This window comes from Netta rufina, assembly GCF_964035555.1.
Source record: "Netta rufina genome assembly, chromosome: 4".
Classification (NCBI taxonomy): domain Eukaryota; kingdom Metazoa; phylum Chordata; class Aves; order Anseriformes; family Anatidae; genus Netta; species Netta rufina.
This window is the reverse complement of record NC_140127.1, coordinates 29,155,561-29,182,180: the sequence shown is the minus strand read 5'-3', so window position 1 is coordinate 29,182,180 and position 26,620 is coordinate 29,155,561. Positions and strand designations below refer to the sequence as shown.

The 26,620-nt window shown below is 34.6% G+C and overlaps 1 protein-coding gene across 1 annotated transcript in view; it reads right to left on the bottom strand.

Moving 5' to 3' along the window:
- Window positions 1-9,608: 9,608 nt before the first annotated feature.
- The window catches only part of FSTL5 (follistatin like 5), a gene marked incomplete at both ends in the record, with an annotated part of 267,251 nt that continues 250,239 nt past the window's right edge, over window positions 9,609-26,620 (bottom strand). The window contains one exon of the mRNA XM_084286367.1: window positions 9,609-10,311. Coding sequence (XP_084142493.1) covers window positions 9,609-10,311 — 703 coding nt within the window. The remainder of the gene's footprint in view (window positions 10,312-26,620) is intronic.

The window sequence follows — 26,620 nt, the reverse complement described above, 5'->3', positions numbered from 1 at the left end:
TGGTATATAGCCAACAACATAAAAGTAGCAGCATTTCTGTTACAGAACAATAGGCTATAAATGCTAAAAACAGTATTAATTATAAAAGTGATAAATAAAAACATAATGATAATAAAAAAGTAAAGCAAATGTAAGGATTTTTAGATTCTTTGAGAAAATTTCCTCAGCCCAAACAGCAGTGCCCTAACACTAACTGGAATTCTGTCAGACCCCATGCTTTGAAGGGCTGTGTACAAAGTCTGGTTTGCAATCTGGAACCAACATTTGCTTTCACCACTTAACTGAGTCCAAAAACACTGTAGTTTCCAGTGCTGAAATCAAGTTAGTATTCCACCTGCTTGCTCCTAGCCACAGTCAAGATGTTCACAAACAAGAGCAACATCCATTACTCTATCTCAGTGTAATTCTCAGCATCCTCAGCATGTGAAATAGAAGGAAGCAAACAAGGGATGAAAGTATTGTAGCACTGCTACACAGGTCTTGACTGATGTGCCAATGCCTCTCTTTCACATCTCTCCTCCTCAGTGCTCACTGCAAGTACTGCTGAAAGAGGGCATGAAGGACTAGCACTACAAGATACCCATTCTTATTCAAAGTAAATAAAAACATGCAAAAAAAAAAAAAAATGGAGCATGATACCTCATTTTAGTGAACTTAAGGAAAGATGCTTTCTTTGGGTGAAACAAAGAGATAGAAAAATGTCTCTTCAATAGAAGACTGAAGTTAGTCAAAGTAAATACAGTTTAACAAGGCAAGAAGAGTAAAAGCTGTACATTGTGGAAGTACTATTAAGAAAGTAAGGGTTTCACAGTTTAACATCATTTGAGAGAAAATGACTAATCGTTTCAGCCATATGTACTCTGGGCATAAGATACAACTGGAATGGTCATGCTGATCTGGTGGGAAATATGTTCACTGCTACCACAGCAGTGCTGGATTTTGTCTCTAAGTTTACAGGTGAAAAGAGAGCGAGACAGCAGGAATGCCAACCCAGCAACCCACTTAACTGGAAATACAAAGGAGCCAGAAGCCACCAAACAGTGGAGGAGAACATATGAAGGTCTAACAGTCCAGACTGAACAGATTAAACAGTGTAGTTCTGCTTTCAAAGAAGTATCAGAAGAAAACTATTTGGAAAGAGCATCTAAGTACAGTGTGCAAGCATATCCTGTTAGCTAATATTTGCATAATTACAGAGAAAATGATTATTTATTTAAAATGTTTATTTTAAGACACCTCAAAACTAAATCTGTACTAATTTGGAGACTTAGTTCCTCTTCTTTCCTTATTTATGCTATAATTTCTCCTTATGCAATCCCCAACATAAATATAAAGTTGCTTCTACTTCTTCACTGCTTATGGCTGCATCATTAACAATAGTTTGGCATAGGTCTACTGAGATGAAGCAATAATAATAATGATGATTATTCTTTTTGTTCTCTATAATTACATTTGCAGCTTGTATTACCTCTCAAAGGGAGTGTTCACATTAATAATTTGCATTGCACACCTTGCACAAGAAGCTAGGGAAAAATCTTTTTTTTTTTTTAAAAAAAGGTGACATTTCATAGAAATAAAAGAATATCTTTAATTATAACACAATGAAAACTGTGAAAAATTTTATGCATAATTTGTTTGCCATTAACATATGTTTATACATGTATTTATAACATAATAGTTGTAGGCTAAGCTGCAAATTTGTTCTAAGAGAAGATAAAAAAAAGCTTGCATAAGGAAAATGGAGCAAGGCATGAAATAAATAAATAAAATAATATTTTATTTTATTTTTCCTGAATAAAGGAAAACAGAGAGCCAGCTGGGGGAAGGCAGTCTTCTTGTTGAAGACTCCAAGGATTTGCTGGGAGATTTGCTGAGAATTGTGGTTCCTTTTTTTTTTTTTTTTTTTTTTCCTTCAAAAGGAAAAAGCACTGAAAAATATAATCAGGCAAAAACATTATTTTGCTATAGGTTTAATACACATTTAATTAAAAGCGAAGCATACACCTAAGTTTTAATTACAAAAGAAAAATATTTTAAAAGTATAACAAAATAAAAGAACTATGATCCAGCCTTGTGAAAAGATAAAGGACACACTATCTCATGAAGATTAAAAATCAGAACATTAACATTATGACTAATAGCAAGAAACTATTTTTTCATCTAGTAAATTAAAATAAGAATTTTAATATTCATAAGCTAGAAGAAGTGATTTTTCATGCATTACTTCTAAATAGAAAAAGGCAATTTCAGTATCATTCAGTCCTTTACCTGTAACTGAATTTGTCATACTTTGTGAAGTATAGCTTACCGAAGATGGTTTTAAAATCATTTTTAAGGTAGTGGCATACCAAACATGGCTTTTAACCCATTAAGAGGTGACAGATAGGATAGATTCAAGTGAAATATAAAGAATAATAACCAGTGTATAAAAATATATAAAATTTATGCCAATAGATTTTTCTTCTGAGCACATAGCCATGTTAGTAGTTAGCTAAACATTTATTTCCACATTACTATAAAAAAGTGTTGATTTTAATTACCTCTATCAAGAAATGTAAACATCTCCGCCTTGCAAGTGTAAAACACTAAGTTTTACTTTTTATTTTACAGAACCATCATACTCTTTTCCTTCTCCAATATAAGAATGACATAGCTCACCAAATTATCAAACTGTCTTTTTGCCTTTACTGTGGTATACTTAATATGGTGCTCACTATGAAAGGACTCCTAATATCAACATAATTAAGATTTTTCTTTACATTACTTCCAAATTTCATTATTTTTGTGATCCCATTCAATTCACTTTTTTTTTTTTTTTTTTTTTTTTTCTTTCTCCACTCTAGTATGATACCAGATATATAATCTGTTGAATCTGGGGAGCTGTGACCGAGGACACATTTAGGTGACAGCATTCACATTTGGACATATGTTGCCTTAAAGTGTTAGAGACCTTGTCTACAATGCTGTCCTCAAGTATCTTCTTCCCATGCTATAGTTACTTCTCAAATATTTAGAAAGGAGCATTTACCTGTATGTATTTCATCTTGTGCAAGTTCTATTATCAGCCTGGGATCTCCTGGAAGCCAAGAAACATACTGCAGATTTCAAAATGACAATACCCTTGTTTGAAAATGAGATGTTCAGAGCTAAGGATTACAAACGACAAAACACATCACTCTCTCAGGCTTGCTTAGGCCATAGAATCACAGAATCGTCTAGGTTGGAAGAGACCTTCAAGATTACCTAGTCCAACCTCTGACCTAACACTAACAAGTCCTTCACTAAACCATATCACTAAGCATCTTTTAAAAACCTCCAGGGATGGTGACTCCACCACCTCCCTGGGCAGCCCATTCCAATGCCTAACAACCCTTTCGGTAAAGAAGTTTCTCCTAACATCCAACCTAAAACTCCCCTGGCGCAACTTAAGCCCATTCTCCCTCGTCCTGTCACCAGGCACATGGGAGAACAGGCCAACCCCCACCTTGCTACAGCCTCCTTTAAGGTACCTATAAAGAGCAATAAGGTCTCCCCTGAGCCTTCTCTTGTCCAGGCTGAACAAACCCAGCTCCCTCAGCCGCTCCTTGTAGGACTTGTTCTCCAGACCCCTCACCAGCTTCGACGCCCTTCTCTGGACTCTCTTGGGCACCTCCATGTCTTTCTTGTAACAAGGGACCCAAAACTGAACACAGTACTCGAGGTGCGGCCTCACCAGAGCCGAGTACAGGAGGACAATATTTCATTTCAACCTTAATGCTAGGGTTTTGCATTTACAAATCTGCGTTTAAGTACCTGCTGTGCAAGTTCTGCCAGAAACTTAAACAACTGAAATAAATTGACTAGTGTTATTTCTGTCCCCAAGTCAGAATCACAGAATTATGTGATAATTCTGGTTGCAAGCTTTTAACAGGACTTTTAGATCCTCAGTCCAACACGCTGCTCAAAGCCAGTTCAGCTAGATGATAGACAAGGACGCTCCAGGTGTAATCCAGCAGGGTCTTGAAAACCTCCAAGGAGAGAGACTGCACAGCCTCTCCAGGCAGCCCACTTCAATGCTTGGCTATTGTGAAAAACCTTGTCCTTATATCCAGTCTGAAACTCTTGTTGCAGTTTTTTTGGCTGTGTCTTGTCTTGTTAACATGAACCACCGTGAAGAATCTGCTCTGTCTTTTTGGTAGCCTCCTTGTAGGTACTGGCAAGTATTAGGTCTCCCTGAAGCTGTCTCCTCTCCAGGCTGAAAAAGCCCCTCAGCTCCTCCTTGTAGGGCTGTGAGTAAAAAATAGAAGCTGGGGTCCCAGGTCTTCCCCTCAGAATAGTGATCTCAGTCTGGACATCTCTATTCAAGAAAGCTGAACTTCAACTGGAGCAGGTGTGAAGATGGCCCTGGTGATCAAGTATTTGCCTAGCTTCACCAAAAAATGATGAGAAGTTGTGATAATTGTTTACACATGCAGTCTGGAAAAATATTATCAAAGTAGCAGTAGTATTATTGAAGACAAAGAATAATATCACAACAAATGGCATTGTCATGAATAAATGTGTGTTTCACCGATTTAACAGAACTGGTAAGGTTACAAGGATTTTACATGTATAAATAAATCAAAACATCTGGAAAGTAATTTTGTGACAACAGTTCTACAAGGTCTAATATTTTGTCATTCGTATTCCTTTAAACTATAGATTTTAAAGGAAACAAAACTATTGCTTGTATACTGGCCCCCATTTTAAGCATTTTTCTTTTTACTACTGTGAGCAAGGAAGGTTATTTATTTATTAAATATTCTCTTCATCCATAATCCTCTTTATACTGGGCTTACCTCCACTGAAGCACTGAAATTGGCCCCAACCTGCCATAACCAGGGTACCATCAGGTTACTTTGCTGCTAGATGACACATGCTGCTTGAATACTTAGGGCTGACTTAGAGTCACAAGTGCCTTAGGCTTAGGTATTGCTGCTAAGTAGCTTTCAGAGTGTATTCTGGGCTCATTGTTTGGAGTCCTCTGTGTCAATGGAAAACATTGGGTAGCTCAGAGCTGAGAGAGGCAGAGGATGAAAAAGACGATCTAGAGGCAGCTAATGGAATTGATGCAGGGTGTAGGACCCTGCTATGACTCCAGGTTGTTACTGCTCAGCTCGACCAGATCTCCTGCTGTTTCATATCTGAGTTCAGAAAGCTGAAAATTGCCATCTATAGTCTTTGGAGACAGAAGATGTGGCCTTTCTTTTCTCTGCAGGAAGATGAAGGACAAGCAGGAGAAGGTTTCCTTCTTTTTGTACCCTAATCCAGCGGGATTAGGAGCACCTGTCTAAGATACAACCTCTTAGACAGGAGCACCTGTCTAAGATACAACCTATTTCAAACACACACATATAAACAATAAAATTCAACCAGGCAAAACTGGAATCTATTGACCTATAAAATATTCTACAAAGCTTTTGCACCCGCATTGGTTTTCCCTAAAGTTGCTTGAGTGAATGATTAGAAGAATAAGGAGAATAAGTGAAAATGGTAGTTAATGCAATTTTAAATTCTTAAAATATTCATTAGAAAGGTTACCATAGCAACTAACTGACTCATTTTTCCAGAAGATCTTGAAACACATTACAGGTGTTCTCTTCAAAATACCATAAAAGGGGAAAGATATGAGTACGGATGATTGGTAATTTTTTTCCCAGAATCGAGACCTACCAATGTATTTACCAAATATCCTGCAAACAACCCTGCTACTGTTCTTTTACTAGGTAAAAACAAATGTCCTAAATTAAGCTGACAATAATCTTTCAGTTTAAATCAAACTGAGTATTTTGAGGTAACTAAACAAAATAGTTTAATAAGTATATTATTATATTAATACAAACTTTATAATTTGTAACACCACTATTCTGCAATCTATATTTAGGAATATTTAATTCCTCACTGAAATTCTGATACTACAGCAGTGTAACAAAACAGTTGTTCAGTAACTCAAAGGAATCCCATATTCAATCTCGGAAGATTCTGTTATTTCAAAGAAACTGAAACTGTCCATGAAGATTGCTATTTAAAATCTAAATAATACAATGACAGGCTTAAATATTCAGATACCCTTCAACCTGTATTCAATAGACAGCCTTACTTAATGATATGGTGTGAGCAAGAGGCTCAATAAAAAACTCAGACTGACACTTTTAATGTAATTGATATAATTGACAACAATATGTAGAGTTCTTTGATACTTATTTCCTCATTTTTGCCACTGAATTTCTTAAAGACATACTTATACAAGATATGTTTTGTACGTATTTGAAAAGACATTTTAACGTTGGACTTATGAACTTTACCTTACCAAAAGCAACTCCTTCACTGTAATCCCTGCTGAAGGGCACTGTCTCGTCCTCACATGCACTCCTCTCAAATTCATTTGCATTCAGGAACATAGAGGAAACTTTCGGCAGCTGTAAGAGAACTTAGCTTCCTCCATTACATTTATCTTCCACTTCTTTTCTCTAATCTATTTCTGTAATGAAATTTTAAACCTTAAATATTTATAACAGCTTGTGAAATAAATTGTGTGTGTTTACCACAAATTAACCAAAGGCATTCATTGCCTCTGCTTAAAGAGACAATCAGAAAAGACAGGATTTTAAACCACCTACTGGTACATCTAGGTTTGTATTAAGGGAAATTTGAAACACTGAGGACAGTGTTTCACATCTCATTTATTACATAAATCATGTAATAAATGGACACCGAAAATCTGTTTCAATTCCATAACAACGGGAAAGAAACAAACTGTGGTCTTTGAGCTAGGACTAGACCTAAAGTGATTTGGACAAATTCTATACAATACAAACAACTGTAATATTATTGACAATCAAATCTGTCAGGTACACGAGTACAGATTTTGGTCTTCTTTTCCATAAACAGGTAATATTTTGTTTATATTTTAAAGCTTCTCCAATTGCCATATGCTGCTGATACAAGCTGATACAAAAGAATAAAGACACTACCAAAACTGACAGCTAGCTTGGATTTTAATAAAGATTGTATGGGGTCATGCAACACATCTTTCATTGTCAAAGAAAGAGAAGAGAAGTCTCCAAGGCCTTCCAGTGCCTAAAGGGGGCCTACAGGAAAGATGGAGAGGGACTCTTCATCAGGGAGCATAGCGATAGGAAAAAGGGCAATGTTGTTAAACTGAAAAAGGGTGGATTTAGATTAGACATTAGGAAGAAACTCTTTACTCAAAGAGCAGCGGGGCTCTGGAACAAAGAAGCTGTGGATGCTCCATCCCTGGAGGTGTTAAAGACCAGGATGGATGGGCAACCTGGTCTAGTGGAAGGTGTTGGCAGGGGTGTTGGAACTAGATTGTCTTTAAGGTCCCTTCCAACCAAAACCACTCTACGGTCCTATGAACAGGATCTCATAATTGTCATAAGATATAATTCTTATATTTTACTGTTAATGCTTATGCAAGGAGAAGGCAAAGTACATTCCACCTATGCCGAGCACATTGGACAGTGAGCTGTTCAGCTGTTTAGTGCCATGCTCCTTGGTTTAGGCTTTTAAATTTACACAGCTTCTAGACTAGAGGTCTTTGGATCCAGAAGCCTGGCAACAGAATAAACATGTCTATACTCTAATTACTCTGTACCTAAGTGATTAGTAGATAAGCTTTTCTCTGTAGCAGCCAAAGGAAATTTTCCACATAGTTAAACTCTTTTAAAAAGTTTTCTTTCCACACTGGATATAATTTATTTTATACACGTTTTATAGATATAAAAGGCAGATTAAATTCCTTCTACCCTGCTTTCAGATAAAATCTATGTTACATACCGCTTCATGTGGAGCATTCACCAAAGTCAGGTCAGTTTAAAATTTATGGGGTTTATTCTCCTTTTGTCAAGCATTTTCTACATACAGAACATTCACATGGTGTAAGTTACAGAAGAAAAATGCATGAAACAGACTACTGCAAATAAGTGAGTAACAGACTGATTACATGATTCTTGTTTGTTCACAATGGAAAAAACTTGTTAAAAAGGAAAACAGATTCAGTAACTAGAGATGTAAGCAGACTCTTAATTTAGTTAAATCTACCTACCAGGGGGCTTGCTCAAGCTAAAGAGAGATCTACTGTATCACACAGGGCAGGATGCTAAATGCACACAAGATTACAATGCTAGAAAATTCCAGATTTCTAAATAATTTTACACAATCTAGATTGGAGTAAAATTTTGTTTTACAAAAGGTGTTGTTTCTTGTATTGATTGCCTTCAGTAAAAGGAGGTCAGTTTAAGAGTTTATAAGCATTCCTTAGCAAAAACGTAATAAAAATAAAAATATTCCCAAACTTTTAAGTCATTGCTCTAAGTCTGGATCATTGTTTACTGCTGGCTTTCTTATCCTACTAACTACTGTTATTCTTCTGAGAATCTCATTTGTCCCATTTAGATGTTTGCTCATCATTAAAATTAGAATTCCAAGTTATGAAACTATAAAAAAATACAAAGTTTTTGTTTTTCATTCTTTTTTTTTTTTTTTTTTCACTAATCCAATTGGATGCATGAAATTGAAGGTCTGTTGAGTTAACCAAATAGTTTAACAAATATGGTTCAATGGTACAATGCATAAGCAAAAGTATTACCTATAGGTTGTTGAGTTCAGTTCTCTGAGTTTCCAGCTTTCTAAATGTGTGTTTGTTTCTGTTTTTGTTTTTAATACCTTATTTTTTTTTTGTTGGTAAAGGTGAAGCTTCATGATGCCATGTTTTCAAAATGTGGATTACCCTGAAGAGTTAAGTGCAATGTTTCTCTGTAGCAGAACTCAAACTCCTCACTGATGAATCCCTGTGATAGCTGAAAAAATTAATACCTATTAAAAAAAAAAAATAGAAAGCCTCTGCAAGCAGCTTTCTCAACTAAGAATCACCATAAAAATAAACTCCACAAACAGCAGCAATCAGAAAACTGTGCACTGCAAATATAACTTCTCCTTTTTTCTTTTTTTTCTCTTTGTATGTTCCAAAGCTTGAGACTAGAAATTTGATACTAAAGGTTTCTCTCCAATGACAAGCAATCCTGTAGACACAATGGGAATAAATTATACAATTTCTATGCTTTACCTTTCTTGTGAGACTTTCGCTTCAAGGCACGAAAAGATAAAACAGTGGACTGGACAAAACAGGACATAATATTTCTGTTTAACGAATCAAAGGTTGTACAACAGCTCTTATTTTGTGTCTGAAGCAAACCAAACCAAAATTTGAACCATATTTACATATGATTCTTCCATTTACAAATTCAAAGTATCATGTTAAATTCCCTGAATCTTTATGTTTTTTACTACTTTCTTTAAGATAATGCACAATGTTTATCATCAATTTCAATATTCAGCAATTCCACTCAACCAATACAATCTTGGCTGATAGTCTATAAGGAGTACCATTATCATATAGCTGTTGTTTTAGTAACTTTTATGTGGAAATTGTCTCAAATTGTGTTTAAGTCAAAGAAATAACATGTATAGAAGGACCTAACAATTTCAAATGAAATGTCCAGGTTTAAAGAATGGTATAATTTAAGTGCTGTAAAACTATTAATTCAGTAAATATCCAACACACATCCTTATGCTTCTCCAACCCAAATTACTGTGTTGCCTCTCTCAACTTCAGTGATTTCACAATTTAACTTATTGAGGCGTCCATCCAGGATAAACAGAGATTCCTTGGAAGGGGTCATGAGATACTGACCAAAAAGGCCACTGTCTTTTATAAGACGGTTCTTACTGTTCCAAGGCCATTCACCTGCCTTTACAGGCTCCTTAAGACTCTTTACCATCTTAACCTTGCCAGAGGAGAGCTCCACGAACAGAACATCAGTTTGTGTACTGGAGCTACAATAGACATTGTATTGATGAGCTTCAGTGAATGATGGCTGAAAAGCTACATCAGATATGTGCAAATTTGTATGAATGTCAAATGCATCCTGTATTTCTCCTCTCATTGTTATGTACTGGAACCTCATAAGACCCTTTGCGTCATCAATGCTGACAAGGTAGTGTCCATCTGGAGAGACATGTGGTGTGCCTGTTACATCGCCGTTATATCCAATCACAGAATCAGTAACACTATCCACTATAAGCTGTGGTAGGACAGCCCCAGTAGTGTCAGGCTTACAATGGATAAAAATAAATCCTCCAAGATGTGTATAAGCCAGTGACTGAGGAATGCAATTATAATCCTTTAAACTAATTGTCTTGATGTATGACATAGTTTCAAGATCAATTTTCTGGAGCACAGCCTCATCCTTATGCAGAATAAATCCAAACCTGGAAGGAGAAGCACAAAATCAAAGAAAGTCAGAGTTATTGTATGCATTATGTACAAATGTGGGAAGCCAATGTAACAAAGTGAATGAGTTAATATGTGCAGCACTGTACTAATATGCATGTATATCTCAGCTTCAGATATTTCAGATATTAAGCATTTTATAAATTTTTTATTTGTCAGTGTTCTCATGATTTTAATTTAGAGTGCATCAAATGAAATGTCTAAAAATATTTATCTGATTAGTTGGAAAAGTGTTTGTTTTCTCCAAGTGACATAGGATAAAAGACAAACATTACTTTGAGCATATCTATCCAGTTAAAACTTTCACTATGAAGAAAAAGACTAAATATCACTAGATAGTACATCTCACATTTTTTAATTCACTTCATACAGTTCTTCAGCTTTCTTGAGAATATCAGCTTAATCCAGTTCTCATTGTTATTCAGATAATTATCCAAATCTTTCTCATTTTAATTCAGCAGAAATGAATATCATAAAGGGATTTAGGTTTATGCCTCCCAACTATCCAAGCCCCACCATTTCTTACATTTTAAATGACCCTTTATGCATTTCCATACATCAGGGAATTTTCACTGAACATTAATAATATGGTTAAGACTTAAAATTCCATAGTTTAATGTTTACAACATTTTAAATATACATTATATGACTATTCTATAACGTTAACATGTAAATTTTGACTGCACAATCAATCGTTTATATGCCTAAACCACTGCTCTAAATATTATGAAGTTATGTCAAAGTAAATTAGTTTCACTAATAATCTAAGAGCATTCACAACACTTATCCAAAACAGCTGTTTTCCTTTGACACATTTCTTAACATAACACTTTACTCAATCTTTGATCCTACAAATGAACCTTTCTTGCTGCTGTGTACTGATATATAATCTAAAAATACCTTTCAGATTCTATTCACATGAAGCACTATGAGAGCCACAGTTTTTCAACAATTGAGTTGTTGAAAATAGCACAAAATTTCACACTATACCTTGCAACCTCAATATATTCAGTTATCTGTGAACCACCAAAGAAACAGGCAGAAAGGTTTCAGGACATTGTTCAGTCAGTTCTTCAGATGTAAGATAGGGTGAATTATATTTGTACTTCCTACTGAACTAGTAGAATTTTCAAGAACACTTTTAATTTTAGCCCCACTTTCAGAAATCCTTGCATCCTACTTCAGTATGATAGGATCATAGAACTGTAGAATCATTTTTTTTTCCTGCATGAGTACTGATGGAGGGCTAGACGCTGCCATTAATATTACCTTCATTATTAATATTAAATGTGGGAAAAACAAACAAACAAAAACAACAACAAAAACCACACACATATCTAAATTACTAAATCAAGCACTGAAACATCAGAACATGTAAAAGCAACAAAAACAGAATGTCATGTTAGCATTATTATACACAATATAAACTCAGCCAACATTTGTGACCTGTCCAGTTTATGTTGTCAGTCTTTAGCCCTATTTCTAATGCAATTAGATTCATGTCGTTTCACACAGAACTCTATTTCCTCATCTCTGCCCTGCTCCAGTGTTACTGCTTTGGAATCTACTGGCCACATCTGAGAAGGAGAGGTTGTAACGTGCGGAGTTTTCATGGAATGATGACTGGTGGCTAAATAGAGGATAACGATACTCCTGAAGAGGGAAGCATGAGGTAAAGTCACCAGGAATTCATCTTTGCCTTAGATTTAGCACATAGTGTTACATGCCAAGGTGGCAGGTCAGAAATCATAGAAAATGAATGTGGAGGAAAACTGGACTACTGGCGTGGAAGAAGATGGCTGGCATATGCAAGAGAGGTTAAGGCATTTGAACAGGAAGAAACTGAACATGTGGGAAAATCTCAGATTATTGTAGAATGGTGTAACACAGGACAAAAAAGAAAGACAGGTTACTTGCTATCATTTAGTGACGTCATTTACACAAATTTAAAATTGAATAGGATGGTAATTAACACTTCTCACTTTTCCTTATTTTAATGAGTTAAAGGTATCTGAAGGCAAAGGAAAATATGTAATCTGAGGTCAGTGCAATGGCACATGCTGAATACATTAAATGCTCTATTTTCAGCTACTACAGTATTATTTCATTTATTTAAATATGAGTACTTTGCACGGTGCAGGCTTCTTGCTTTAATTACACTTGAACTCAATTTCAATAGTGAACAAAATGAACATTTTTTTCATTTGAGATTGGTTAAGTCGATTTGGGGTTTGAAAACATTATTTTTCTCTTCTTGTATACCAATAAAAACAATAGGGAAAAAAATGAAATTTTATTTAAAGGGAAAGCTTTCACAAAACTGCTGTCAATTATGTCCAGAATTTATATCTGAGTGATGCTTTCAGGTGTACATCAATATATACAAAAGCGGTTATGTGATTTTGAAAGTCCCATCACAAACCTCTATGATTAAGTATATAATTACTTTTCAAAGTTTGTCCTACTGTTTTCAGAGACTGCATAAAACAGAACGAAAAAATGTTTTCTGTAAAGAAATCATTCATTTCACCTTAAAACATATTTGGCATATCTTATTGTCTATGTGTGCCCAGCACATTTTATTCTACCTTCATTGTAACTAAGAAAAATTACTCAACATTCCACTGTATGTTTTCATCTGCATTCAAATTTCAAAATTAGAAATCAGAATTTGTCAGAAATCACAAATAATTTTAAAGTAATGATTTTTAACTATTTTTCTACCAAAAAAAATAATAATTTGAAAATCTAAATAAATGTATTTCAAGCTTGAGAAACCCTTGAACAATTGTTTTAATGTATCACATATTATCCGGACAAACAAAAACAAATCTTTACACAGCTTGCGAATCAATTTATTTTACAGATTATCCTAAACCAATGAAAATGATCCTTTCTTTCTGAAGTAAAATACAAATTCAAAACAGTACAAATTACCTAAACCATAAATTCTTTCTTTTTGATTAAGATCACAATTAAAATGAATGATTTAAATCACTTCGATTCAAATAATTCTTCCCTGCCTATGAATGCTCTATTAAACAGTGCTAATGTTCAATTTATGTGATACTTTGCATTCAAAATGTCACTAATTTCAAGATGAACACATAAATTACTAATCTATGCCTCTCAAACATTATTCCCTATGTAATATGTTTCTGAACCACAGGTACACTCAACTTATGATAATTTTGGTTGCATAAAACCTTTGATTATCAAAACAGTGAACATATATATACCCTAAAGTTAAATACAAGGTCTCACATAACTTCCCTACCATTGCATCAGCTGAAGGTGTGGAAAGACTTACATTCAACAACCAGTTTTACTAATGGGAGAGCCTGCTGCCACTATCCATAATCCCTCCAGTTTCTCATAACCTGGTGGCATCCTTTGACAGAGGGATCCCCTAAATTCTACCACTGAGTAGTTTGATTAAACACTCCCTAAGACATGCCATCAAAATAAATGTAGTTATCCTGGAATCATGCAATCTGTCTGTTGATTAACCTGGGTGGTTTGAACTAAATAGTTTTGGAGCCAGAGCAGAACAAAATTTTCCACTGGTATCAGTATGTTAAGAAGAGGATGTTTGTCTACATCCCTAGATGCATATGTCTCCATATCTTCAGGGTTAATCATATGCTTATTCCAAAGCAAATCAACATATGCATTTTAAAACATAAAACAACTGAAAACACAATTTCTAAATTTCTAGTATCTAAACCACAACTTTCCAAAGCATTCTAGTTTTTTATGCAACTTCACATGTACCACTTAATTCCCAGTCCAAAACCAACATGTAAAAAGCTTTCAGTATCTTAGATACATTAGTCTTAGAATTCAAAAAGCTGTTTCAGGTTAGGTAACAGAATTCACAGGTAAATGCTTGAAAATCAAAGAAATCGACTTCAGGATTGCAAAAGCCTTATCCTGATACTGTATTTGTTGTTCCTAGGAGCACAATTTATTATTCTTACTGCTGCTGCTTGCTCTGAAGCTATTAAGGTACTTGATTTTGCAATCTCCTGCTGCTCCAGCAGCTAATGATATAACTACTGATAATCAGCTATAACTGAATACCCATTTACAATGCATCTTTTCAAAGTGTGCAAGAGGCAGCTTAAAGAGGCAGCTTTCTTTACACTGATTCCTCAGTTTCATGCTCTTAAATATTTTCAACTTTGTAGCCTTAACATTGTTTACCACTATCCATGCTCTTCACTGTGTCCTGCTGATTTCTGAAATTTGAAAACACAGCTCTGATGGAAATTCCTTCCCTTTTCTTTTATGTAGCAATTTCTCTAACACAGGAAAAATATACTTTATTATAACGTTAACATGTTGAAGACTTTTTGCTTTATTTTTTTTTTCTAGTTCAAACTTAAACAACTTACAACTTTGGGCACTGATATAATGTGGAAAACTCTAGCCTACAAGGTAATGTTTTTAGAAGTGAGTAGAGTAGAAGCTCAGCTTTGCTAGCAGAATAATAATGCAGTGAACTTAAGTAGGAGTGTTACTGATTTCAAAGCACTTCACAAGTATCACAGCAAATGAAGTAAGGAGCTGAATGACTTTCCTAAAGCAATATAATGATCAACTGGCAAAGTGAGATTTAAAATACAGGTTATTTCAAGTCCAACACACTTTTTTTTTTTTTTTTTTTTTTTAACTGATCATGCTACAGGCTACCCACACTACTGCTGCTGAGGTCCCAGAAGATACATATAGGAGTAAATTAAGGCATCAGCAAACTGCAAGCTGATTAGCTTGATACTGGATCTGGAATAGATACTGATACTGGAATGGATGGCAGACAAGCAGGTCAACGTGAGATCTGAGTCTAAAAGAACCAAACCTCCTCCTACAGTCCTTGGATACAGGGAGAGGTTAGAATAATGCTTAAGTCTCATATCTGTATTACACATTGGGAAGACCAAAGCCAGAAAGCTTCATGTTGCTTTATTTCTGACATTAAAAAAAAATAAAAAATAATAATAAAAAAAAGGAATATTTAAAAAAATGGGGTAAAACATCTAAAATTATTTGAAGGATATTTTTAAGCAAGAGACTGAGAGAATTCAACATATTTAGCTGAAGAAAGATATAATTTAGATGTCACTTTTTAAAACTTTACATATACCTTAATGGAGAGAACATACCGTTTAGTAATGCTACCTTTAATCACACAAAGAAAGTATAATAATGATTACAGAGTGACACTAGACAAAATTAGAAGCATACATTTTTCTAACAATGAGCATGACAACATATTGCAAAAATCTACTATAGAGGTGATGAATTTTCTTTGGTGGGAATCTCCAGATAAAGGCTATTCTTTATGGGAGACTTGACCAAGCCCAAGTAGATGTAGATTTAGAAATACCCGATTCACTATCTACATTTCTCAATTATTATTTGAAATATGTAAAATCTATGGTATGCACAGAAATCATAGAATCATAGAATATCCTGAGTTGGAAGGGACCCATAAGGATCATCAAGTCCAACCCCTAAAAAGTCAGAAAAGATGTTCTCATGGTCTTTTCAAGCTTATGAATATAAGAAACATTAATTCTTTGTTCATACACCAGTACAGTAGATTTTAACCTCATACAACTCAGGCATCTGATGCTGAGATTTTAAGAAGCAGCTAAGCATTTTGAATCTTATGAAATTAATTTTTATTTGACATAATATCTTATCTCACAGACCAAAAACAATTAAGAAAAAAAAGTCCCCATTGACTCTACAACACATTGATTTCTAAATTCAGGAAGTTTGTTACATGTTTGGGTAATATAACTATACAACTATAACGGACATAATTTCACTTAGGAAGAAAGATGTTCTAAGGCTGGGATGGTCATTCCTTTCAAATTTATTGATCTAAACATAGAAGATATTGGTGGATAGCTTGTAGGGACAGTCGTTGATCATAGAGTCCTGCTTCAAAAAGTTGCCTGCTTGCATACAGCAATGATCAGTTGCAAATAAATTTTTACTGTCCAATAAACTAATTGCTGCTTTCTAACAACCAGGTGAATCCATTCTTCCCCTCTGTCTAGCATAAAGAACCTCTTGGCATGCCAATGTCAAGATTGTTAACTGTACTTTTGTTGTCAACTTGTACTTTGTCTTTCTGATGAGGAGGTAAGAGTAACTAGAAGAACACATTATTTTCCAAAATTGTCAGGAAGCAATACTGCAAGTCACCAAGGTTAAAGGAAGCTTTGGAGTACACAGGTTAGCTCTGATCCAAAAAAAGGCCACGTGGAGTAAAAGACTGTAATTTACCAGAGCTATAAACAATGAATTATCAGCGTAATATATTAAAATCTCATCTTTCAATGGTGTCTATAGTCCCAATGCAGTGGGGACATTTCAGAAAACTGATATTAGTAAGAGAATTTTACTGGAGATCTCAGTAAAACAGTCAGGAAGTAATAGGCTGAGCTTTCATTATGCTGTGTTTTTTGTTTATTTTTTTCCACCTCCATTTAAAGTAAAGCAAGACTATTAAATCTGGGTAAAGAAGTTTGCACTAATACCTTACATTTCATTCTGTTCTGTGGATACCTGAATTCAACCCACAAAGCTACCGTAATCTAACAACTTTTCAAAAGCACTTAGTTTACTAGAAGGATTAAAAAAATACAGCCACTCATAGTCAAACAATGAAATTGTGCTTGTCGCCTGTGTGCTGTTAGCCTGTTTTTTATGATTAGGTAGTTGGAGAACAAGTGATACTTCAGAGTAACTTCACATTTCCCAAATGATTTATAGAGAGATGGTGGTGTATTTAATGCAAAATTTCCTCTCATATAGATTGATACGCAGAAGCCTCCCACTGTTCATTAAACTCTGATCAATATTTATGAGAATCTCAATCCTCATGTCTTTTCTATGCAGTGAAATGATGCACAGTATCTGGCAGCATATAAAGGTGTTTGTCAGAGTGCATACTGGGAACTCATGCAACTCAAGCCTGAAGTATATGAGACCAAATTTTCACATTTTGAATCATTTTACAGTTAATGCAAGTGGGAATCTGTAGCCTGTGGGCATGCCACTCCAACTGGAGTATATACTAGAACTATGAAATCTGAAATGTTCTTTCTTCATTTACTCCACATGCATGAATATGAGATTTTAATACCAGATTTTAAAGAATTAACCACCTTGAAGATTTTCCACAAAAAAAAATAATTGTCACAACTATGAACCCACATTGTGCTGTGTTTTAGATTTGTGACCGAAAGAGCATTGACAGAACACTGATGTTGTTACTAAATAATGCTGACAGAGAATCAAGGCCTTCTCTGTTTCTTGTTTTGTCCCGCCCCAGCAAGTAGGTTTGGGTGTGGGACACAGCCAGGACAGCTAACTCCAATTGACCGAAGAGATATTCTACCACAGAATATTATGTTCAGCAATAAAATTCTTTCCAGAGTAGCCAATGCTTGGAAAACTGGCTACGCACTGGTCTGCTTGTGGTGAGTGGTAGTTTTTGCATCTCCCCCCCAGCTCCTTCACTTATTAAACTGTCTTTATGTTGACCTATGAGTTTTCTTACTTTTGCCTTTCCAATTCTCTCTCCCCCATCCCAGTGGGGGAAAGTGAGCTGGGTGGTGGGTTCAGCTGACAGCCAGGGTCAACCCACTACAAGAAGTCATTAGTTTTCTGTGAAAACCATTGAGTTTTACAGTACCTAGATGAAGAGTGTAGGATAACCCGACCGAAAGCCCCAGGACAAACGGACACAACGACCAGCGTTCTGTGCCGTAAGCCAATTTATTGCTGCGTGACAGTATCTTATATACTGTCAAAGCGTCCCACCCAGGAACCCAGGACCCCACCCACTGTGCTCGCAGGCACCCCCAAACCCCTCCCTTCGTGCGCGCAGGCACAACCCAGAATAATCCCACAAAGAGAAATTGAGACAGATAAATTATATTACTTCTGTAAACTAACTTAAAAGAAGCAGCGAGAATATCCTAAAAGGTATAAACTCTGAATCATATTTTTCAGCAGTGAAGTCTGTATGGATGAATACCTCTTTTTCCTAATTTTAATAGGGAAAAGCAAACAAACACACTCACATATTTACGAGAAGAATAATTACAATAATTGTAAAAACTAAAGTTAACATGCTATAAATGATTACTTCTAGAGTCTCATAACCTACACTCAAGACCATAATTTATTAAAGCACTGTTTTCTCCTTTCTGCTTAGATATGCTTCTAATTTTTATTTTTCTGTTTGCTGTAAATGAGAAACTTCAGTGTTATGCAACGTAACATACCAGAAAAATTGCTTTCAGATAAACTTCATGTGATAATTGTCATGATATGTATTTTTTCTTAAACAGTAGTGACATTTGTATTTACTAGAAAAATAGAAAAATGCACAGTGTAATACAAATGGGTTTACTTGTTTTAATGCTATAGCTAGAAAAGAAACAAGTCTTGCTGCTCAGTTGCTAGAATGTATTTTTAAAATGGGATTTAGTATCCAGATTTATGGAACTATAAACCTGTATGTAATGAAAAAACAGTAAGCAGTAAACCTATGACTGATATACAAACATCCAACAATCCAGTTCATCAGCTGTCATGAAAATGTTTATGTTTAATCCTAAGCGGGGGGCAGCACATCTATACCTTCATCTAGAATGGCAGTGACAGATCTGAGGCCACACAAAACTAGATTTTGGATGATTCTGATAAGAATTTCAAGTAATAATACACCTTAAAATTAAAAAAAAAAAAAAAAAAAAAAAAGTGTACTTTAGACTATGCACATGTGCAAAAGGATTATACTGCCACAACGGCCCATGTCATTTAAGTATTATATTTTTTATAATCTGGTCTTTTCATCAGTTTATTAAAAACTGATATATGAACAAGGAAATCAAAAGTGACAAAACCAATTCATGGCTTAACCCTAAGTGGCTCTTTCACATATATCAATCCACTTAGGTTTACATCCTTACTGCTTTGAATTAAAAAATAAAAAATAATAAAAAAACAAACATATTTCTGCAATTGCAACAAAGCACAGCTGCTTCCTTCCTCTAAAATCACATCAGCAGTCAGTAAGTAGTTTGAAAAATTGTCACTATGATCGTTCAGTCTCACATTACCTCCACCCTACAAAAAAAAACAAAAACAAAAACAACAACAACAACAAAAAAAAAAAACAGGTGGGATTGCTTTCTGATAAATACTTACATTTAAATATATAACCATGTGTATCCACACACAGGTTAAGTCTTCAAGTTGCTATTTTTGCCAGCAGTCCAAACAGACAACAGGGTCTAGAGAATCTGTTAAGTTGACCAGCACAAGAGCCCTTAAGGGCATGAACAAAATTGCCTTTTAGATTCCTCTACCTGTACAGACTACACCTCCATTAACTGTAGCAGAAGTTTGATAGCTTGTATAGATGCACAGATGCAATGGATTTTCACACCTAAAGCTACCTGCCTACCTTCTGAGCCTCATGCTCACCATAGGTGTTCTATCCAAAAGAAAACATTATATCCCAAAATAGACTTATCAGAAATTTGCAGATTCAGAAAACTGAGTTTAATTTACTAGCATTACACCAGGATGAAAGTAAAAGAAAACTTTTAGAGTTTGAAAACTTTGAAATGTGATTTTCTGTTTCTCCTAGTTATTATAACACATTCAGGTACCACATAGTTGTAGAGGTTATTAAAGCTGTTCTTTTTGGTCATAAATTAAAAGTCTTGCTCACAGGAGCAGCTAGTACTATCCAGTCTGTACTGGATACAGACTAAGATGTTGTATGTCTCCATTCAAAAAAAGAGTTAAAAGCAATGAGGATATCCTCTCTTTGGATTTTCAGGAATCTCTTCATTGCTCTAAAAGGGTAGTTCTAATAGGAAACCATGAATACACTTCACTTCCAAAAAAGTGTATTTTTCCAACTATAATGATCAACTTTGAATTTGCGCAAGTCAAGAGACTTGAGACAACAACAACAAAAACACACCCATCAAAATAACAAACCACCCACTCCAAAGTTTGCCTTTTAATTTTATCTTTTCAGGATTTTGCAGAGCTCTAAGAATTGCATGCAACATTTCTCAATGAATACTCCAAAGGTAACTTTGCTTATCACTATATCTGAGTAAACTAAATGTTTGTATCACTATTAAATGATTAGACAGTCTGTTTGCACTGACACTACTGTCCACTGCAAAATGTCAAGATGAAATTACATCATATAACTTCTAACATCTCTCATTTAGACGTTGCATTTACAAATCATAACAAATATTTTTCAAATGGGACGTGACCCAAATAATACTATATCTACTGATTTTAAAATTTTATGAAATTTCCTGTTTTAAAAAGATACATTTTAAAAGCATATCTGTTTGTGCAGACAAGAACTATGAAAACTTTGCAAGGGTACATCAGGAATTTAGTATCCAGCTTAGGCACTGTCTTTCTGCAATTGGATTGACAATTAAGCATTGTCCATCTACAATTCTACATACAAGAACCATATTTCATAACAACACAGTTGCTTCCATTAACACCATTATTTTTACATAATACCAAGATTTGTAAAAAGCATAATTTCCCAGTGTTAAGATTTGAGTAAGTCATGTTACACAGTTTTTCTCATTCTATAGCATTCTATATAGAATTTTACAGCATTCCTGTGTGGATAACCCAGGAAAAATATTAGCCTACTCAGGCAGTAGAACTTGAATTATAATTAATTAAAAACAGGCCTAATCTGTTTTACCTTTATTCATTGTATGTATAAGACTGAGAGTTTTGTGCAAGGATACTGGGCAAAGCATACTAAAGTGAATGTCAAAACAGAAAGAATTCTGTAAAGAATTCAAACCCAAGGCAGACTTTAGGGCAGCCTTGTTTAAACACACTTCACTCTCATTTGCTGCAACTGAACATCTTCATCTCATCCTATAATAATACTTGATCTCCAGTAGTTACTCAGAATGAAGGATAATACTGAGATCTGCAGCTACAGAATCAGTGAAGATGCAATATTGTTTTAATGGGAAGTTCTAATTGAGTAAAGTGTAAATTAATAATGCACCAGATATTCCATATAATGTATCAAAATCACGTGAATTCTGATAATGCATGTGAATCAGCATTAATGTTGATATTGAAATCACGTGAATTCTGAATGGCATGAAATTGCAACATTCAGGCTGGGTGTTAGGAAAAGGTTCTTATCTGAGAGAGTGGCCAGACACTGGAACAGGCTCCCCAAGGCAGTGGTCACAGCACTGAGCCTGCTTGAGTTCAAAAAGAGTGTGGACAGCACTATCACACATACGGTCTGATTTTGGGTGGTCCTGTGTGGAGCCAGGAGTTGGACTCCACGGTCCAAGGACTTGATTATCCTTGTGGGTCCCTTCCAACTTGGGACAGTTTATAAGAATGCATCTTTAAAACAGTTTTTGCAAGGTACCATTTTTTCCACCATTCAGACAGAGCAAACTAATTTAAAAACAGCAGCCAAGCAAAAAGCTAGGATGGAGCTGCCAACAAGCAGTATATTCACAACTTTGCTACCTTTACGTTGTTATTTTCTTCCTTTAGACAAGACATACACATTACTTATGAATGCAACTGCATTTACTATGAAGCAGAAAATATGTAAACACGAGTTAACAAGTCATAACAACACAAGAAAAGCCTAAGAAATAGTTTGCTAGAAATGAGGATTAATTTGTTTTAAAATTATTTTTATAAATACTTTAACATGAAACTGTATTTGTGATGGAAAGATGGAGTAGAAAATGATGACGATGTAAACACTGATGTCCCACTTTCCTTTTAGTTTCTGGCCCTACATTCACAGATTACTCCACTCAAGACAATAGGCTTTTTGTAAAGAGATCTAAGATCAAACACTTTGGGAAAATGATGTTCTCAAAACAGAAACCAAGTAAAAGAAAAAGAACTAGATGAGCTACAATCAAAACTATTTGTACACAAAGCAAAGAAAAGCAGTATTGTCTGACACAACAGAAGTTTTCAAGGAAACAATAATAAACATTACCTACTTTATCCCACATTCATCTTTAAAACTACTCAGTATTCTATATTTTAGAGACCTTTATTCAGAATGTATGCTAAAAATCAACATGGGAAGATACAGTTTTATTGCTACAAAGCTTGATCAAATCTGCTGATCAGGTTTTCTGGAACTCCAAGTAAATACTATTAACTTCCCATGAACAGCCTGTTAGAGCATCAGGATGGTCCCTGACTCTATAAATATATTCTAACCTGGCTACATGGGAAAATATTAGTATTTAAACGAAACTAAAAAAAAAAAAAATTTCCCGATGAATTGAAATTATCCATTGTAGTTCTGAAGAAGGATTCTATCAGCAAGGAAAAGAAAAAGAAATTGGCCAAAGAACTGTTTCTTAGTGGTACACCTCAATTGCTTTCAGTGGTCTTTTGAGCTTTTGTCATTAACACCACACACACACACACACACAAAATAAAAAAAAATGCACTCTTCCTTGTAACTGTGGATTTTCTAAGAACTTGACAAACAGCACTGTAACCATTATTTCTTGTATTAAAATCATTCTTTACTTTATATCCATACATGGATGATTCTCAGGAAGACTGTTTTCATTGATTTCTTTTATTTCATAAAGGCCTTGCAGTCATACCATTGAAATATCACAGAGTTAATTTTCCTCACTTTTAAATTACTCTTTTAAATAAAGTTCAAAATACGTTTTTTATTGTCATTTTCTATTACAACTGCTGTAGCATATTGCACAAATAAAATATTTATCTCTAGATAAAAAACACGTTTTTCATTTTTGAAGGGTTTCTGATTTCAAAAACTGTCAGCATTGCAAGGGCATACCAGTCTTCCCCTCAGGACCTACAAAATGATTGTTCCTGGAACAGTTCATTTCTGGCAGGTTGCTGAGAAAAGACCTTTCTTTAATTTCTGCAGTTCAGAAAAGGTTGCTTGATGATAACAAAAGGCTAAGTGGATTTTGCCCATTGGCTATTGCTCATCAGCACAAAAGTTGTTTTACTTTTGGGTACTACAACAGTCTTTGACCTTTGAAGTTTGTTTCCCTGATTTTGTTTCTGTTCTTTATGACACTAAGAATTCTTGCTTCATATTTCTGTTTTGCAGCAGAAAAGGCTCTCCCACATATTTGTGTATAAGTGTTAAGCACAAAGCCATCTTCCTATCACTCTAAATAAAGTATTTAAAGACTACACCTTGAAAAGATATAAATAATATTTGCACCAGTAACACGTGACTATTATAACACACCTCTGAAATCTTAACATAGCAGTGCTAAGAAATAGGAATGGAGAAAATAACTCAAGAATAAGAAAACTAAAAAATGCAGAACAGAAGGTTGCCCTGTTGGAAAATGAGTAATTTCAACATATAAGAACATCATTGCTACCATTTCTGTTAAATGAATGAAAAGATCAGTTCTGATGAAGAATGGAATTTGATGGCAGGTCTTTACTTCCTCTCCCTTCCTCTCTCCCTATTTCAGTGTAAGATTGTACCTGCAGAGTATTTAAATTATATCTCACTAGAGATCTATTGGAGGGAAATGGAGCGTATACTGAAGAATATCTTCAAATGACCTATGGTAAAGAACAGCTGGGAAGATTTTGCCATAGCTGGCCCAATGGTGGATTCTTCAGAAACTTTTTTTTTTTTTTTTTTTGTCTTGTAGGAAGAGCTTTCTTGTTATAACATGGTGTTCAGTGTTTTTCAATCATATTCAGTATACATTTGCACAGGATTGGGATAAGCCCTGATATTTCAGGGTACTAATGATGCCAGAGTCTATGTATTGTCTGAGGCTTCCCTCATAAAACAATCACATCAGAAGTATATGAAACAGACTTTTTCATTATTGCAAATTGTTGTCCAATGATTAAAGTATTCAAAAGAAAATCATTCAAGACATTTTATTACAAAGGAAAACATTTTAGTTTCTACATTTTTAGAATCCAGGAATACATGCAACTATGCATTTTATCATAAAAAAAGTAATTCTCAGCAAAAAATAGTCTTTCTACATTGGCAGTACACATGGTTTTCTTTCTTGTACATTTTAGGAAAGGAGAGCAAGCAATTTAACAACAACAAAAAATCACTTCATTTTTGGAAAAAAAATGAAAGCCAAGTAAAGGGTTAGCTATACTGAACAAAATACATTCCTAAAGATAGCCCTGAATGTCAGTACAAGGAAGGATAGAATTGAGATTTGGCCAGAAAATACGGTAACAGCAAGGTGGGCAGATGTCATATGGAATGCACAGCCAAATTTGTATATGCCAAAAGAAATAGACAGTACTAGTAGAAAATGAATAATGAGATAGAGATAAGGACTGCAAAGGTGATAAATTATCTGTGTCAGAACAGTCCCAAAAGGTCTTTTCTTCATTTTAAGAAGGAAGCTCCCATAATGTGATATCTGGGGATATATGAACATTGAAAAGAACAAACACTAAATTGTATTACAACTACTTTTTCTCTACTAATGACTCAAATTAAGAAAATATTAAGAAAAAAAAAAAAAAGAAAATATTAAGAAAATATTAGACTGAACCGAAAACTCTTTGATTCATATAACTACACAAGAATCTCTGCTTTACTAAACATTAGAGAGGCTTCTAACATAACCTCAAATAGAAAAGATTAAATGTTGTTATTCTAAATGCTCAAAAATAGAAATATAGAAATAAAAATTTGTAAATAAATTTCACTATCCCAAAGTCACAAATGAAAAATGCATAATATAAAATAGGGTTGCTGTGAAGAAAATTCACTCCATCTGAGGCATACCCAGCAAAACATTTTAAATCATTGTGCTCTGGAAGTTTATCAGCAAACATAAAAAAGTGGTTAATTACATAATTTTAAGATTGCCTCTTAAAGCTAATAAATGAATCTTTATAATTTGATTTATTTGGAAAACTAATGAGTAATTAAATATTTACTAAGATAACTTCTAATCACTAGATACTAGAAACTCTGTTAATCCCATACTTGCAGGTTTCGTTTCTTTTTGTAATTGAATAAATTTTTATGTGTTTCATTGTGTAATATCTTTTCACATACTGACACGTGTTGCATTTTAAAAGCAAATATGTAAAAGGACATAGGTACTACAGTTATTTATTTGTAATAATAGTTTGTTTGGCTACTTCAGAGGGAGAGATTACATTATCCCAGAATTAATTTTTTTTCCTGCAATGATGTCTGCACATGCAAGAGGAAAAAAATAAACTATAGCTTGGAAAACATTTACAGTTTAGCAAAACTCCTCTTAGATTTAGTATAAGCCAGTAGACTTAAGCCAGGTTGTGGCTATTTGCTGAACTAAATGGGAAATGCAAGTAGAACAAGTAGAATGTTCTTGCTATTGCCAATGGTAGTAGCTGAACAAGTTTCATTTGTCTGAACTGAATCTCTTAATCTGTTAGTTCTTCATATTCACTTTAGAATAAAGATGCTGTAAAAATCACCATTCACAGCAGAAGAATAATTTTTGCTGTCTCCCCTCCTTCTTCCCCATAAGTTCCTATGAGTTTCTTTTTCATAAATAACACACTTATGGACCAAAAGGGACCTCCTTTGCAGGGGGAAATACACAGAGAGGGGAAAGAATCACTACAGGTTCTCCATTTAGTACTACTCTCACAAAGACATGGTTTACAGAGATGTGAGATGGCAGTGTGAGCCCCTTACCCAGACAGACCTCCATTGTGTCCTGTGCTGCCATGGAGCACTAAAAGATTCCACAATCATGAGAAATTGCAGTTGCTATATCTTTAGTGATTGCCCTAGTACTATGGAGCTTCTTTCTCCAAAGCCTCAACCTTTCAAGTTATTTCCCCCGTAGAAGTACATATATTTATAGCTTAAAGACTAAGAACTGTGTGCAAACTTGGTAGTCCCCTAACAGGGCTTGTTAATTTAATCTGTAAAATATTAAATCATCTCTTAAATAGCTAAATCACATGGGCTACATTAAATATTCAACCTCACAAATTAATTCCACCTCTTTTGTCTATAGTTGGCTCAGCATTTATCTTTTTTTGTTTGTTTGACATGCAAATCATTTGAAAAGGAAGTTTTTTCTGATTACGTAGGATTTCTGAAATAAAATATTTTCTGTGTGCTTATTTTCATACAAATACTGAAAATGCTCTGACATTCCAACTACTTCACACCACTGTATGGGCTTAAAC